The 16,786-nt window shown below is 43.7% G+C and overlaps 1 protein-coding gene across 1 annotated transcript in view; it reads right to left on the reverse strand.

Moving 5' to 3' along the window:
- The window catches only part of VAT1L (vesicle amine transport 1 like), a 147,001-nt gene that overhangs the window by 75,421 nt on the left and 54,794 nt on the right, over window positions 1–16,786 (reverse strand). Inside the window, exon 4 of the mRNA XM_025426916.3 lies at window positions 9,238–9,380. Within this exon, the coding sequence (XP_025282701.1) occupies window positions 9,238–9,380 (143 nt within the window). The remainder of the gene's footprint in view (window positions 1–9,237; window positions 9,381–16,786) is intronic.

The following is a 16,786-nucleotide window of genomic DNA, read 5'->3' on the forward strand; positions in this document are numbered from 1 at the left end:
TCTCTCAAATAAATAAATCTTTTTTAAAAATTTGAATTTGTATCTAGCCACCTCACACTGCTTCTCTGAGCCTTAGCTTTCTCCTTTGTAAAGTGGAGTGAGCATGTCTTCTTGTGCTGAGGATGAAGAAGGTGACAGATGAAATGTGTGGCCCATTGCCAGCCATACAACAGTCACTCCGTAAGTGAGTCACTCAACAAGTCTGATCTGTGGAGCTTAGGTTATGGGCTAGACTCTGTCCAAGGTGCTGGAGACAGAGCGGGGGTGGGCAAAACTTAACATGCTCCTGTCTGCTTGCGGCTTCCAGTCTAGCAGGGACTAGCTTTCCTCACTCTCTCTCTCCATCCTCAGTGCCATAAAGGCACATTAATGTAACTCACAAACTTGTATTCATTCAATCTCTAGGTTCAATCTAAAATGGAATCTTTGAGGAAGAGGGTTAAATAGATAGGACCTTGGAGCACAGGAGTGGCTTAATTGGTTAAGCAGCTGACTTTTGGTTTTGGTTTAAGTCATGATCTCAGGGTCCGGGGATCGGGCCCCATGTTGCGTTCTGCACTCAGTAGGGAGTGTGCTTGTGGATTCTATCTCTCCCTCTCCCTCTGCCCATCCTCCCCTAAAATAAAGAAATCTTTAAAAATACATAGGATCGTCTTATAACAATAGAAGGTTCCAGAGTATAACCACATTTGTATTGTATTAAGTAGACAAAATATTTTTTGATCCCTTCTTCCATTAATTTATTTATAGATTCATTGATTCAACTTACTCATGCATTTAACAAACATACACTGGGCTTCCACTGTTAAAAGATATTATGCAGAAGGGAGCTGTAAACAGGAAGGTTCTGGGGATTGTAGGGGAGCTATTATTCATGCTCCCAGGGCTCCCAGTTGTGGTTAGGCCTTGTTCTGCTAAGACAAGAATAGCATTTCCCCGGATTTGTGAGTTTGCAGGATCATCTTTCTTAGCACACTGCTCAACATTTCTACCTCCAACCTCATCCTCAAACCAAGTTCGGCCATTGCAGCTCATGTGGACAGCTAGATCCTGTTTTCAGAAGTAGGAAATTCTGCATGTGCATTTTTAGAGATCAGACACTAAGTCAACTGCCCCATGACCCAAGACAGCTGAGTCATGACTTTCGAAAGCTGAGTCATGACCTTCAAAAACTCTCGAGTCAAGTCCAAAATCCAGGCATTACAAAGACTCATCAAAAAATTATCAGCTTTGCTTTTGCCTAATAGGATCCTTATCTGTAAAGGTGTATCTATTCAAGTTCCACCTATAAATTCAGAACCAGGGAGTTAGGCCAGTGGATCTAAACCCTTCATGAACATCAGAATCTCCGGGGGGCTCATTAAAAGAGATTGCAGTTTGCCCTCCCTCCCCCTCTTCTCCTAGCTTCTGATTCACTTGGTTTGAGGTGGGCCCTGAAGATGTGCATTTCTAACAGGTTCCCAGGAGATACTGATGCTGCTGATTCTGGCTCTACACTCTGAGAACCACTGGTCTAAGCCAGCTACTCAGGAGCCAAACTGGCATTATTTCTTATATTAACAATTAATTTGTCGATTAAATATTTGGCACTGCACTTGGCACTGGAGACACAGTGGTGAGCCCAAACAGCTTTGATTTCTCCGCTTTTAGAACTTTTATTAGGTAGATGTTAAACCCACGATTACACGAATAAAAATTAAATTAAAATGCATGGTGTCTAGTGCCACACAGGTGCTCTGAGATCATGTCAATCTAGAGTTTGCCCAATCAAGTCTGCCAGAGAAGGCATCCCTGGGGAAATGCGAAGTGGAGGAGTTATCTAGGTAAAGAGCAGCAGGAATAATGTTCCAGGTGAGGTAACAGCACATGCAAAGGCCCTGTGGTAGGACGAAGACTGGGAAGCAGCCAGTTTGGCTGGAGCAAAGGAAACGTAAAGAGGCGAGGCCTGAGAGGCAGGTGGGAGTTGGAACACACAGACTCCATTGGTGGGCTCTAGGTTGGTGCCTCACACCGACTGCTCAGGTCTGTACCTTGCATCATGGGCTGGGTAGCTATGCTCCTGCCTTCCTCACTTCTCCCAAGTTTTTTTTTTTTCTGCCAAGTGTGTTCACTCCTATAGAAGTAGGACCCTCTCCATTTCTACTACTAGCCATCCTGGGCCACCAAGTCTTCCCTGTAAACTGCTTTTCTGCAGGACGTGTTTCCTTTACTGCAAGATGCCCACCTGGGCTCAGGAGCAGCCTCCCAAATGCTGGGCTGTGCACACCTTTTGGGTATCCCTAAAGGACCTGCCCCCCAAATGCTCACTTCTTGCCTGATGCTCCTCACGTCTGTATTCTGCTTGTGAGTGCACATTTTCTCCCACAAACTGCCAGTCACACCTGCTCGTATTAATTAGCTGCCCCATCTAGGCCTGTTACTCTATACTCTGGTTCTGCAGAAATGCAGGGCAATCCATTGGCAAGGGGTGACCTATAAGCTACAGCCCACTTCCTCATCCTCACTTGCCACTAACTGCTCAAGGCATTCTGACCTTGGAGCTATTCCTAAAACTTCCTTACCTCAGGTCCTTTGCATATGCTATAATCTCTGCCAGAACAGCCTTTCCCCAGTTCTACTTGGAGTTGGCTCCTTCTCATCTTTTAGGTCTTACCCACATGTGACCTCCCTGGAGATGATGTAACTAACCACCCCACCTGAAGTGGCAGCCCCCCGTTATCTCTGCTTCAGTATCTATAATAAAGACACTTTCAGTTTGTCATAAGCTGTAATTATTCTATTTCTTTGTCTCTTCCACCAAAACCTAAGCCCCATGAGACAGGGACCATGTTTGTGCTGCCTGTTGTTGTATCGTTGGTCCTTCTCATTCTGATGGATGAGGCATTAGATCTCAACATATATTGATTATATGAATGGATGATTAAATAAATGGAGGAGTGAATGAATGCAGAACAATGAAGAAAACATTTTAAGACTGGTATCCCACATTTCTATATATGTACTTCCTTCAAAGGAAACTCACATTTTCTGAGCTCTGCTATATCCTGGGCATTTCAGAATTAATTTTCATGACAAGTCTGAGACAGGCATTTTAACTCCCATTTTTTTGAGGAAGAAATGGAGGTTCTCAGATGCAGTGCCTTTCCCAAGCTTATGTAACAGGTACAACTGGAATTCAAACCTTGGTCCAGTTTCACTCCAGAGCAATGGCCTTTTCACCATTCTGAATTTGAGATTTAATTAATGTTCAAATCAGTCTAACTATGGAAGCATCGTTTTAGCAAGCAGCTCCGGGAAGCAGTCAATTTAATTTATTCTTTGTAGAATTCTGGTTTAAATGTTGTCTTCAAAAATAAATATAGATATATCCAGAGTTAGACCATGTTATTCCAAACAGATAGGCCAGGAGGTTTCTATTTTCAAACTGCTTTTTTTTTTTTCCCCATCCTAGATTATAGAAGAGGCCCAAGGTCAGGGTTGCTATACATTCGTTCTGCATTTCCAGCCACTGGACAACCACTCAGTGCTGATACTATGCTGGACAGGGTATATGCTGAGCTGGGGGGACATAGATAGGAGCTCAATTCCTCCCTGCCATCTGGGAGCTTATGGATATTAGGGAAGCAGACTAAACAAATGGCCCAGCCAGTCACCACAGCTTCAGCAGAGCCACTTGGGGCAGTGGAGGAGTATCCTGTTGAGTGCTGATGGATGAGCAGGAATTAGCCAGGTGATGAAGGAAAGGCATTTTACAGAAAGCACTGTGACAGGTTGACCCAGGGCAATCAGTGCTGAACAGGCCAAAGGAAGAGGCTTTGGGACACCAACATGGTAATGAGAGACCCTGTCTGCACGCTGTCTCCTTCAGAAGGACCCAAGAGTGTCTGCCACAACTGACAACCAACATAGAGGTAGAGGGCAGGCATGGGGTTGGCATGGGGGCAGCATAGCACTGGGCTTAGGAATATGAATTTAATCTCCATATTAATCATTTAGTTTGCCTCTCAGTGTCCCCAACTGTTGAAGGAAATGATGGTTATAACACCTGCCCCATGCTTCTCTGGGAAGCTTGGATGAGTTGATGCACATGAGACATACGGCCTGGCTTACGGTAACTTCTGTGTCCATTGGTAGCTTTTTAATTATTTTTTTCAGAGTGGGCCAACTTAAAGAGAATTCTTTTAGTTTGGGAAAGGAGTATAAAGGAAAGACTGCAAAACCTCAACAACCAAACCATTAACCCAAGCAACCTTCAAGGTGGGTGTAGCCACCAGTCCAGAAACCATTAGAGCAGAGGCTTGATACCCTTGATCCTCCTAAGAGAGCATGTCCCACATTCAAAAGCACTTGCTATGTGCCAGGCACAGTGCTGAGCACTTCCTAAATCCCATCTCATTGAGAATGCCTCATGCCAACCCTTTGACTCAGAGGCCATCATTACCCCACTTGTGCATAAGGAAGCTGAGACTCCATGGAGTCAGGCAACATACCCTAGGACCCACTACAGGGAATGAGGGGACTCTGGTTTGACCCATCACATCTAGAAACCATGTGAGGGCCCCTGAAGCAAGGCAGGGTTTCATACAGTGAGCTGTGGCCAGCCCTGGTGACCACTGCCGCCACCACTAGGCACGCAGGCTACCAGCAGGGGCTGAGAAAAGCTGGGAGCTGCCTTCTTGAGCTTCTTGCTGGAGGGAGACACCATAGATCCTCTGTGTACCTCTCTCTCAGCCTCTCTTGGCATTGTGATAGCTGAATCAGGTAAGATAGGGTTTGCACAGGCACAAGGGTCATATAAGCCACAAATTCATGCCCCTTGCTGTCACTGTGTCCTTTTGAAGGTCAGTGGTGGGGTGGGGGTGGTAGGTGAGAGTAAGATGGATAGTGAGCAGAGGGAGATGTCATTTCCCAGACCCCGAAGGTGAGGATGCTTTGGTTGTTTCTATCAAATCTTCAAGCAGATGTTGCTCCTTTTAAGGCTAGATATGTTCCTTCAGGTGGGTTTCAAAATTGAAAAAATGCTCCATCATGCATTCAATCAATCAATTATAAGTCCAACCAATGAATCGGACGGAATGGGACTCAGTTGCATCTATTTCCAATGCTCCAGGCCCCACAAGAAGTAGCCTTGGAACAGGGCCTCCTTTACTCAAGCTCACACTGAAAAGCACCTTAGCAGCTCTTTTTAATGGAATAATCATGAAAATCACAAGCAGAGCTAGGTGACTCCTCGGAAGCTCAGAGGCTATCCTCATTTCTTGGCACCTCCCCAATCCCTGGGGGTGTCGGCCTCGCCTGTGTGTGCATAATCATAATCACACAAAAGCAGACAGGATGAGGGCTTTCTCCTGCTGCCACAAATCTCTGCAGATTCAAAAAAGCAAACACAAAGAGCCTCGGTTCAGAGATTCTCTGAGCCAAATTCAGCAGCAAGACATTTTGGAAATGCTGATCCAAGGTTTTCCAAACCCTGCCCCTCCCTCCTGGATCCCTAAAAAACTATTGCCCCTTTATTGTGAATGCCATCACTTTGCTTCCCACCCACACGGGTGAGTGAAGAATTTCTCCTGAGCAGTGCTAGGTCCAATAGGGCTATTACTGGGAGAGAAGCCCTTGACTTTGCCAGGAAATTAATCCCCCTTTAACTTTCATCTCCAGCTGATTCTCTGGCTCTCCACTCAGTGCTTCTCTTTCTGAATTCCTTTTTCTCTGAGAATTCATCTGTGCCATAGCTTTAACCATCACCTCCAAGCTCATGATGGAGGGATGAGGCCATTTCAGGGTGCCCGGCACACTGCCTGGTGCACAGCAGGCTTCTCCCAGAGGGTCCAGCACAGTGTCTGGTGCACAGAAGGCCAAGTGCAATTCCACACACACATAGCAGCCTTCTCCCGGAGGGCTGTGCACAGTACCCAGTGCACAAGAGGCTTTCCAAAGGGTGCTGAGCACAGTGCCTGGCACAGAGTAGGCTTCCTAGTGAATGTGTACAATTACTTAGCAATACCATCTCTAGGAATCCATTCCTGATCATGGTCTCTGTTCTCTCCAGGTGATTAGATTCCCCTTGATTTCCACCATCTCAGTTTCTTTATCTGTAAAATGAGGAACTTTCCCCTTGCAGGACTGAGAAGCATGCACCATGGTCCAGTCGTATGGGTCAGCAGAGGGAGAGGAGGCCAGCAGAGCCTGGTGCTATGATCTGCCTTGCCTGTGCCCACTCGCCTTGCTGGGATTCATTCTCCACCTCCCTCTACCTGCTGAAATGTGTCCCATCCATCAGGCTCCCTGTCGGGGGCTGCCCACCTTGTTGCTCTCTCTCTATCTTTCTTTACTTTTGAAGTCCTTACAGCCAGATGCACATGACTCAAAGCTTCTAATTCTTCTACTCGGTTTTGAGCATAGTCAAACAGAGAAGAGGCTAGTGACATAAAGGTTAGGTCTATATTACAAATAATCTCCCCCTGCCACTCCATGTCTGGCTGAAGGCTGAGAACGTGTTCAAAAGAAGATTACCAGTTGACTGGCTTACAAAATACTTTCCGTCTCAAGAAATCTTATATTGTTATTTTTTCCCTAGCCTATCACCACAGAACACTATAACAAACAATATCCGCAGTCAAAAACCAAAGAGAAATCACTCTACATTCTGCTCCTATTGCATATTAGTGGATGGATGTTTTTTTTTTTTCCCACTTTCCTTTCTTTTTTCTTTTCTTTTTTTTTTTTTTTGTCTTCATGAGCCAAGAATTTATACAAAGCTGTGATCACACTGTAGCTGGAATTTGGCATTCTGCTTTTTTCCCCACTCAATATGCTACCGTGGGTATTTTTTCATTTTGTCACAGAATCTTCATAATTATCTTTTTTTTTTAAGGGCTCCATAATACTCAAGCGTGTGGGTGTAGCATAATGCACTGAACTGTTTCCCTCCCGTTGATAATGGAGGCTCGTTCTGAAATCTCACCATTACAGACAATGCTACAATTCATCCCGTTGGTATATGCTGAGCACCTACCATGCAGAAGTGGTGCTTGGCTCTGCAACAGGCACCGAGTACCTGTTGCTTTTATGTTCTTCTGGATTCTTTCCTGAGAGAGGGTTGGTGGGAACCTATCTGTGGCTTCCTAGTCATTTTCAATGGAATCCTCGGTTCTCTGCTTAATAACATAAGAAATCACTGGAAGTCGCTTTTGAAAGAAGATGGTGGCTAAGTGGGTCTCAGATGCTGTCATCTCCGGCTCTTCTGACATCAGCATGAATCACTGACTCAGGCTAGCAAGGTGGCAGGCTGACGACAGTGAAGGGTTGAGGGGGCTAGGAAATTCTCCAGGGAAAACAGGGAAGGCAGGAGCTATCTGGTTATGCATTGTCACTTTTTTTCTTTTAAAAGAATGGCCACCTCGTGACCCTCTTTGCCCATTACTTCCTATATCCTACTACCTTCAGTGGCTCTGGTCTCCTTTCAGATTCTTGAATTTACCAAGTCATTTCTTTTCTTTTTTTAATTTTTATTTATTTATTCATGAGAGACACAGAGAGAGGCAGAGACATAGGCAGAGGGAGAAACGGACCCACCACGAGGAGCCCGATGTGGGACTCGATCCCAGGACCCCAGGATCACAACCAAGCCAAAGGCAGATGTGCAGCCACAGAGCCACCCAGGCGCCTCTACCAAGTCATTCCTAACCCTAGGCCTTAGCACATCCAATTCCTCTTGGTCAGAAATGCTGTTCCTTTGTCCAGTTTCTCCTCCTTTAATGCTCAGTCTGAACCTCACTCTTTGATGTCTGATCTGCTGCCTCCATGTATCCACCAGCACCTTGCATTTCTCCACCAGAGCACATACCAAAAGTGAAAATCAATACATTTTAAAAATACTGGTTTTTATCCCTCTTCCCCAAGTAGACTCAAAGCTCCATGAAGAAAGTGACTCTCGAGGTGTTTGTTTGTTTGTTTTGCCAAATCTTCTGCCCTAGCACAGCACCTGGCCCATCACAGACACCTTGTATTAAGTAGGTCAGGGTATGAATGAGGAAAGGATGCTTGCAAAATTATCATTTAAGGGATTAAAGGCAAAGACTGCTGGAGGGACAGTGACAGTTCATTTTCCAGATCACAGCTTGAGAGATGCAAGTTACAAGAAGGAAGAGCTACCCAATGGTTAGGAAAGTAGGCCAAGGTCTAGCCTGGAAGCCTTGAAAACATGCCTGCAATGTCTAGACGTCTGAGAAACAGGTGGCAAACTTCTAATATTTGGTCTGGAAGCTCTTTTTTCATGTCCCATCGGAAATGTTGGTACAACCTTAAATTCTGTGCAAATCTCTACATTTAACATTTAAAAACAAATCTGAAAATCCAGGCCATCAGAAGACTCTCCTTTCCAAAAAGCTCCCCATAATTCACCTAGTCTGGTCTATCGCCTTACACAACCAGATCTCCCATCTTCTCAGTCCCTCAATTTGGAGAAAGTTGCTTCTTTATTATAATGCTAGTCAGACAACTGAATTTCTTTGTATCTTACAATTTAGTGCTGGGAAATGAAAAGACCACAACCACAGCTCTGAGACATCTCTGAATCCCCTCAGGAGCTGCTTAGCAGAACCTGAGCATCAGCCTCCACCCGCTCTGAGCAGCAGCAGGGGTGTGACGCACAAATCATCTCAAAGATCAGCTGGGCTTTCCACCTGATTCCCTGTGTTGACATGCACGGGCCAGAGTCAATGCTTCAGGATCGCAGGTGGAGCACGGGTCAGGTTATAAACCAGCATTCCCCAGCTTGGGTCTGCAACCACCAGCAACCCGATTTCCCACCTCCCAGTCCTTCTCTACACGAAACTCAACTCTGATCATGTCACCACTTTGTGCTCCGGGGGCTCTCAGTCACACAGGGGTTGTTCTCTTACATGAGTGAGAGATAAACTTCTCTATGTTAAGGCCCTGTTATAGCTGCTATCATAATTTAGCTAAATTATGCAAGCTTAGCATGTTATCAACTGCACGGTTTCTCAGTTTTATCCTCTCAGAATAGGGGCATTATAATAGGGCTGCTGAGAATTAAATGAGAGCATAGATGTGAAGTATTCAGTACAGAGCTAATAATACTATGGCCCCATTATATCCTTACTATTATTGCTATCACTATTATTTTTATCAGCCCTCCTCTAAACAAGTGCTATTGTTCTTTAAGAAAGAGAAGAGCAAGGAACAACCTGGTGCTCTTTAGAGCAAACACCTTACCTTTTCACTTCTTGCACATAGTCTGCATTTCTGTCAAAGAGGTGGGTCATGGAGTCTTTGATTGCTTCATGCTTGAAAGTAGAAGCTGTTCCAAAGACAGTCACATTGGGGATAGTGGAACACAGCTGAGCCACAGCTTGGCCCTGGAAGTGAAATGCAATAGACAAGTCACGCAGGACAGTTATCATCCAACAGCCAGTCTTGCTGGTTTAGAGCAGGGTTTCCCAACCTTGCCACTGCTGACCTTTTTAAGGCTGGATAAGTCCTTATTGCAGGGGGCTAAGTTGGGCATTGTAAAATGTTTCACAGCGTCTCTCACCTCTGACCTGCCAGGTGCCAGTTTGGTTTTGATAACTCAAAATGTCTCCAGACCTTTCAAAATGTCCCCTTGGTTGATGACTACTGGTATAGAGGAAAGTCAGGGTGAGCCAGCAAAACCCTAGTACTTAACCATCTTAACAACTATTATTTTATCACACTGAGCCTTAGGTTCCTTACCTATAAATTAGCAATAATGGTACCTACTCCACAGAGATCTTGGGAGATGTCTTAGCCTGGATCCCCAGAAGCAGATCCTGAGGCAAGGATTTGAGAGTAAATACTTCATCTGGAATATGGACCACAGGAAATACAAGGGTTTCGAGACAGAAAGAGGAGGCAGCCAATAAAGGGTGTGCTATCAAGTCAATACCCACCATGGGTAGGTAGAACTCAGTCCCTTTGAGGAATTTCCTGAGCATGTGTAGAATATATCTCAGAGTTATCCCAAAACACATGGTGGGGGAGGCTGAAGTATTTATTCCCCAAATTTCCATCTGATATCACTCGAGGGTTGTTCCTGTAGCGTTAACTCCTAGATATGCCTGTCCTCTTGGGCCAAGCATGTCCCCACAGCCAGACAGATGCCTTAAGTAAGCAACCTTCAGCCATGTTGAGTGCAGAGAAGATATGAGGACAGCATCTGCTATGGGGTGTGTTAAATGAGGCAATATGCAACACAGGTCAAGCACCTGGCACAAAACATGACACTTAATATAAGGTACCTAAAAACTCTTCATCATCTTCACCTTTTTGTGGCTAAGATGTCCAGGCATATAAAGAAAAGGTGAATGCATGAAGTTTAAATATTGAATGGTCTAAGAGAAATCACAAACGTATTTAGGAAGGGGTGTTTTTGTTCATATCCTTTTTCAGTGTGGTCAGAAATGTAAGCCATCGGACAAAACACTGTGATCATGTGAATTCGAAAACCTTCCAGTAAAATCCAATGTGCTGGTAATGAAGGTGCATTCTAAAACCAAATACTCAAAAAAAAAAAAAAATTTAAAACCAAGTACTCTTTCCAGTCTTCCAAGTGCCATCCTGAGGAGGCAGGAATTATTCTACCAAAGTCACCTGTGATATTAACTTCTGCCTATCACCTCATTACGTGCCTTCATGTTGGTGGACTAAATCAGGTTGGCAGCTCTATTTTTGGAAATATTATTCTCTCTAACACTGGCAGTGAAAGGCAACATTGACAGAATCCTGGAATGTCAGAGTTAGAAGATCATCCAATTACCCCCTCCCCATCATTGTTTCACAGATGAGGGAAAGGTTAAGTTGACCCAGTTCTTCAGAGGCAGATCAAGATGTGAAGCAAGGTCTCCTAACTTCTGGTTCTTGCCATTTTCTGTAATGCCGTGCCGTCTACTTATTTTGACATTTTAAGTTAAGCAGACTTTGAAGTTGCTGCCTAAAATAGACTTGGAGGTCAACATTTCAGAACATGGGCATGAACCTAAGACTCCAGTCAGGCTATCATTTTCTGTTCTAAGAATACCTTTGATATTTGGTTAATTTTTTTTTCATCACTTGATTTTAGAGAACAAAGAGGGAACTATCCTTCTTGGTGACTGGAAATATCGGCAACCAATGCAGCAGTCCTCTAAAATTCAACAGGGCTGGAGCTAACCTCGTTTGTCCTGGGATGAGAGATTAGAATGAGTTCCAATATCTGTGTGGTCCGTCCTGCCCACTGTCCTTAGGCCACCATGACATCCACTCAACTACTTTTTCAAATTCCCATTATGTACTGGTCACACAGTGCTATGGGTGGATGCAGGAGTGTCAGAAATGAGTAACACACCTCAATCTCTGTTCTCTGGTCCCAGGTCCCCCACCGAGTCTTAGATTCCTGTACTGAATGACCACTTTGGTGCCTGTCCCCACCTGGCTATCCAAAACAACACTTCAAATTCAACTCATCCAAAATATAACTCTTGGCTATCTCCAAATGAGTTTCTCCTCATATTGCTTTGCTGGAGCAGTTGTAACAAAATACCACAGACTAGGGAGCTTACACAACAGAAATGTGTTTCATAGTTCTGGAGGCTAGAAGTCCAGAATCAAGGTGTTGGCAGGATTGGTTCCTTCCGATGGCTGTGAGACTTGTCTCGTCCAGGCCTCTCTCCTTGGTTTGTAAACGGCTGTCTTCTCCCTAGGCCTCTGCACCTGGTCCTCCCTCTATGCCAACCTGTGTCCAAATTTCCCCTTCTTGTAAGGACACCAGTCCTATTGGGTTAGGACTCATCCTCATTTAAAGTTGATTACCTCTATAAAGACCACAGTGCTAGAAGGGGACACCTTTTGAGATATTGGAGGTTAGAACTTCAACATATGAATGGGGGGTGCACAATTCAACTCATAATATTCTTCTTACTGCATTTCCTGCCTCAGTGGATGAAACTGTACCATTCACCTATCCCTAGACTAAAGTCAGGAATCCTGGGGTCACCTGACTTTTCTTCTTCCTTCAGCCCACATCCAGCTAAGGTATCATTTCTACTCAGATCTTCGTGACTATCACTTCTTATTCTGGAATAATAAGAATAGGAATAAGAATAAGGAAGTTCTTATTGTTGAACTTCCTCGCCTGGATAATGACAAGGCCCTTCTGGCTGGTCTGGCTGTTTCCATGTGTACTTCACACTGTGGACAGTGATTTTTCTCAAACAAAACATTGAGCATCTCACTATTTGTCTCAAAGCTTCCCAATGCCTACCATGGCTTTTAGAATGAAAAGTACACCCTTAAGTTTCTCCCACAGGCTAGTGCTCTGGATCTGACCCAGTCTACCTCATTAACATGCCGTCCCTCCACTTTTCCAGTGTCTGCTCCCTGACAAACATGGTGCTCTATCCACCGCTGGTTAACATTCGCCATGATCCCAGTGCTGTGCGACCCTCATTCCGTGATGTTCTCAGAATGAACCCTTAACCTGATTTTGCTGAGGAGACAGAGGTTAGACACCAGGTCCAAGGCCAGTAGGGTAAGATGGTAGACCCTGATCTGCTGTAATCATCAGCTGAGCAAGCTTGAGTAACATATCAGTTCTCCTGGTCATTCATTTTAATATGCAGAGTGTAAGGCTATATATATCCTAAGGTTTTTGTGGGACTATTTGACATAACGCATCCAAGGACTTAGATTCAGTGAATGCTCAGTATTTGCTATTACTACTACTATGAATACTAGTATTATTTTTCTTGCTATTATTATGTCAGTGGTATCTGACAGTATGTCAGCAAATCTACTGTCCTACTCTCCTGGATGTATCATGCCATTTTAATTTTGACACTAGTTCCTTACATGCTGTCCCCTACCTACCATGCTTGTCCTTCCACTTTCTTCTTCAGACCATAGCCACTCCCCCTTAGGGGAGCTCCTTTTCTAGAAATCCTTCCCAGGCAGTCACTTGCTTCTTTTTGTGCCACGATAGACCTGTGGTTCTTTCCTCCAGGACAGCGGCCACCGTGGCCCTCTGGGGCTGCTAAGGGATCCATCTGTGAGTCCCATGAGACCAGGGACCATGCCATATCTGACTCTGTACCCCAGTGTCCAGGGAAGAGCTTGCCACATAACAGGTGTTACTTAGTAACACTTGTCGAATGGATGTATGAGAAGCTACAGGAATGTGACGTAATGGGGAGCCCCCTCATAATTTTGCAGATTGCCATGTCCTTTACTATTGCATACTAGGTGTAAAGCACAGACTCATTTAACGTGTCTAGCATCTGACTGGAGCAGAACTTGATCATTTCCATTTTCAAGAAAAAGATACATGTGGTAGCAAAGTGAGATGATGTAAGTAACTGACTTATGTATTTATATAATTATGTAGCAGATTATATGAGTATTTTATATAGTACAAAACACAGAAATATATAAATATTATATAATATGTATCACTAGAAGAATATATAATTTGTATTATATACACATATACACATGTAAGTAGTAATATCTGGTATATAACATATAATTAGTGTAATGTTACATGGTCATAATATGAGTAGCACAACCTGCAAGTATTACATAGAATATTATATCATAACTTGTATCACTATATAAATAATACTGGGTGGAAAACCAAATTCAGTGGACATCTGCTCGTACCGCCCTCGGTGTTGAGCTCTCCATTAACTCACTAAGGCAATGAGAAGCCCTTGCAAGATCCTCAGTGATCTAAAGTAAATAATACTCAGCATTCTGTACTGAAGTAGAATGTGTGCTTTCGCTCACATTTACAGAAAATCTGTATTCTCTCCCTTCTCCGACTCCCAAGGTGAGTGCCGGATCAGCATCTAATTTATCCTTGTTTCTCCCACGTGCCCAGAAAATAGCATGGGCTCAATAAACATTTGTGGAAGACGGAATGAATTTTCAATAAAAAGGATTTTGCAATTTACCTACAGACCCAGAACATAAAATGAACAAGGCAATCCATTCTCCCAGCAACAGCAGCAAATGAAGCTTTGCACGTACTTGTTTTTAATTGATTTTCCTGTCCCTCTTTGGAATGTAAGAATTCTGCAGCGAGCCTCTGCTTCTCTGCCCTATGGCCAGCAAGACAGCAAGTACAGCAGCTGACGTTCCCTTTGCCTCGCCATATGCCAGGCACTGCGCTTAAGTGCTGTGTTAAATCCTCAAACCACTTTGAGAGTAAATGCTTTTATTTCCCTTTTGTACCTGAAAATGGGGATCTAGATGGAGACAGGAACTTGTCCAAGGTCATATGGCTTGTAAGTGATGAGGCTGAGGGTCAAATTCAGGTCTCCCCGACTCCAAAGCCACTCTGCTATTAGTCTTCTTTTCCATCCAGCTAAGCACTCAAGTTGCTGACATGGAACCGAAATCTTAGAGAAAACCATGGGTGCTTGGCATCAGTCTGGAAGGCTTCCCTGAGTCACTTTTTAGATAGCTCTGTCTCAGGTTCATGTGGGTGAGTGGATTTCAACTAGCTCAATCCTAATTCCAGGGCTGTCGGGAAACAGAGCACAACTATGAGAAATCCAGGGACAGTTGTTACAAGGGAGCTGTTTGGGGTCACGGAAATCTCTTATCAACAGACTGAGGTTCAAAGCTAAATCCTATTCCAAAAAAGCCAGACAAATGAGTCCAGGGGTAAATGCATCTATATCAAAGGCTTAGTACACTGTCTGGTACATACTAAGTATTCAACAAATGGCATTTTTTAGCTATCACTGTTCTGGAATTAGGACTGAGCTTAGTAGAAATTCCAGTTACCCCTTCAATGAGAATTTAGGATAGATGATCCTGTCAGTGCACTGATATTCATAAATCAGCATCACAGACTCAGCTAAGTAGGATGCAAAGAATGGATGGCTTTCTCTAGAACACAAATAACATCTTCCTCCTCAGACTTGTTTTCATCATATACCCAAACTCTATGCTTAGTCTTTCCTAAGTGCCATCCCCTTTCTCACCACAGGACCTTTGCACATGAAGTTTCCATTGCTTTGAATCCTTTTTCCCTGTCTTTTCTCCTGGATGGGTCTAGTCATCCTTTGAATCTTGGCCCGTCTGGTACTTCACTGAGTCATTCATTCCATCATTGAGGTTATTTATTTACTTACTTACTTACTTATTGAGATATACATATGTGTGTGTGTGTGTGTGTGTGTGTGTGTGTGTGTGTGTGTGATAGTGCCCAGTGGTCATCCCATCAATGGTCATCCCATCCTCAGTGTCCATCACCTAGTTACCCCAACCCCTCACCCACCTTCCCTTCTGCAACCTTTTGTTCATTTCCCAGAGTTAGGAGTCTCTCATGGTTTGTTTCCTTCTCTAATTTTTCCCACTCAGTTCCCCTCCTTTCCCTTATACTCCCTTTCGCTATTTCTTATATTCCCCATATGAGTGAAACCATATGATGATTGCCCTTTCCTGATTGACTTGTTTCACTCAGCATAATAGCCTCTACAGTTATTTAATATGTGCCTCTAATAGGTTAGACATTATGAGAGGTGCTGGAAAGATAAAGGTGAGCAAGTTATATATGGTCCCTGTCATCTTGGAGCTTGCATCCTTGTAGAGGCAAGCATGTTAATAAAATAAGCATACAATTAAAAGTACTGTTATACACCTAAAGCAGGAGGCTGAGAATACCAGTTTCAAACCCTGAACCACTGGGATAAGACCACATTGGTGGTACACTATGGTTTTTTTCAAATGTACAGAAAACGAGAGCCATGTACTAAAATGAACATGTGGGGGAAAGAATAGATAAGATGGACACTAGACTTGGTTTCTATATCCTCTCCGGTCCTAAGATTTCTAGCGCACACCAACCAGTTCTTCAGCTGCTAAAGAAAATCTTTTTGAAGAAGCCTCCCAAAGAGAATGCACGTTTGCTCATTACCCGAAGTCTGATGAAAAATGTAACTTTCTATGGCTAACTTGACCATTTCTGAGATCATTTTAAAAACAGGATTACGTTTATCTCTTCCAAAAGTCGCTTTCACTTTTTAAACAGCTCATGTAAACCACCGAGCACTTATGTAGAGCCAAAGAATGGAAAAGAATTAGCAAAGTGAGCTCGTGAAAGTACCTAGAAGATTCCTTGGGTAAATGATGAGGAAAGATTGTTTTCTTCCAAAGAATTGTCAGTTTACCTTTTCATCTTCGTCAGTGCATAGAGGCACTTAGACCGATAGAGCTAACTGAACGTTCTCACATCTTGTGCATTGGGTCCCTGAGCCGGCCTTATGCTTTTCTTATGACAGTACACATTCCCACGTTGGGATTTAGACACAAGTTTTGAAACGTTTATTTCAGAGCGGTGCTGTCATTTGCTGTTCAACAATTCACTTGACTCAATTGTTATAAGGGGAGGATTTTCAAATCCCACTGTGGGGGCTGATCCGCGTGACCTGTCATCAAAGGCAGCAAAGAATATTCTATGTTCTCACCGAGTACACTCTAAGAATCAGTCAGGTTTCTTTTTCTTTCTTATTTGCACTGCAAACCTGTTGTTCTGCACACGATACTCGCTTTAACATACATGTGCAGAGAAGTTCAATAGCAAGGAGCTTCAGTGGCTCCTGGCTGAAGGACCAGAGAAAAGGAGGAATCAATTGCTCGAGATAGAAGTATGGAAACTTTTCTTTTTAATCCAAGAAAGCAGTAGACACATTCCAGGGAAGACCTGGTAGATAAAATCTTTATTTCCTGCTTATATTTATTATATACATTAGTGCTTCTCAGT

Source organism: Canis lupus, chromosome 5, assembly GCF_003254725.2.
Source record: "Canis lupus dingo isolate Sandy chromosome 5, ASM325472v2, whole genome shotgun sequence".
Classification (NCBI taxonomy): Eukaryota; Metazoa; Chordata; class Mammalia; order Carnivora; family Canidae; genus Canis; species Canis lupus.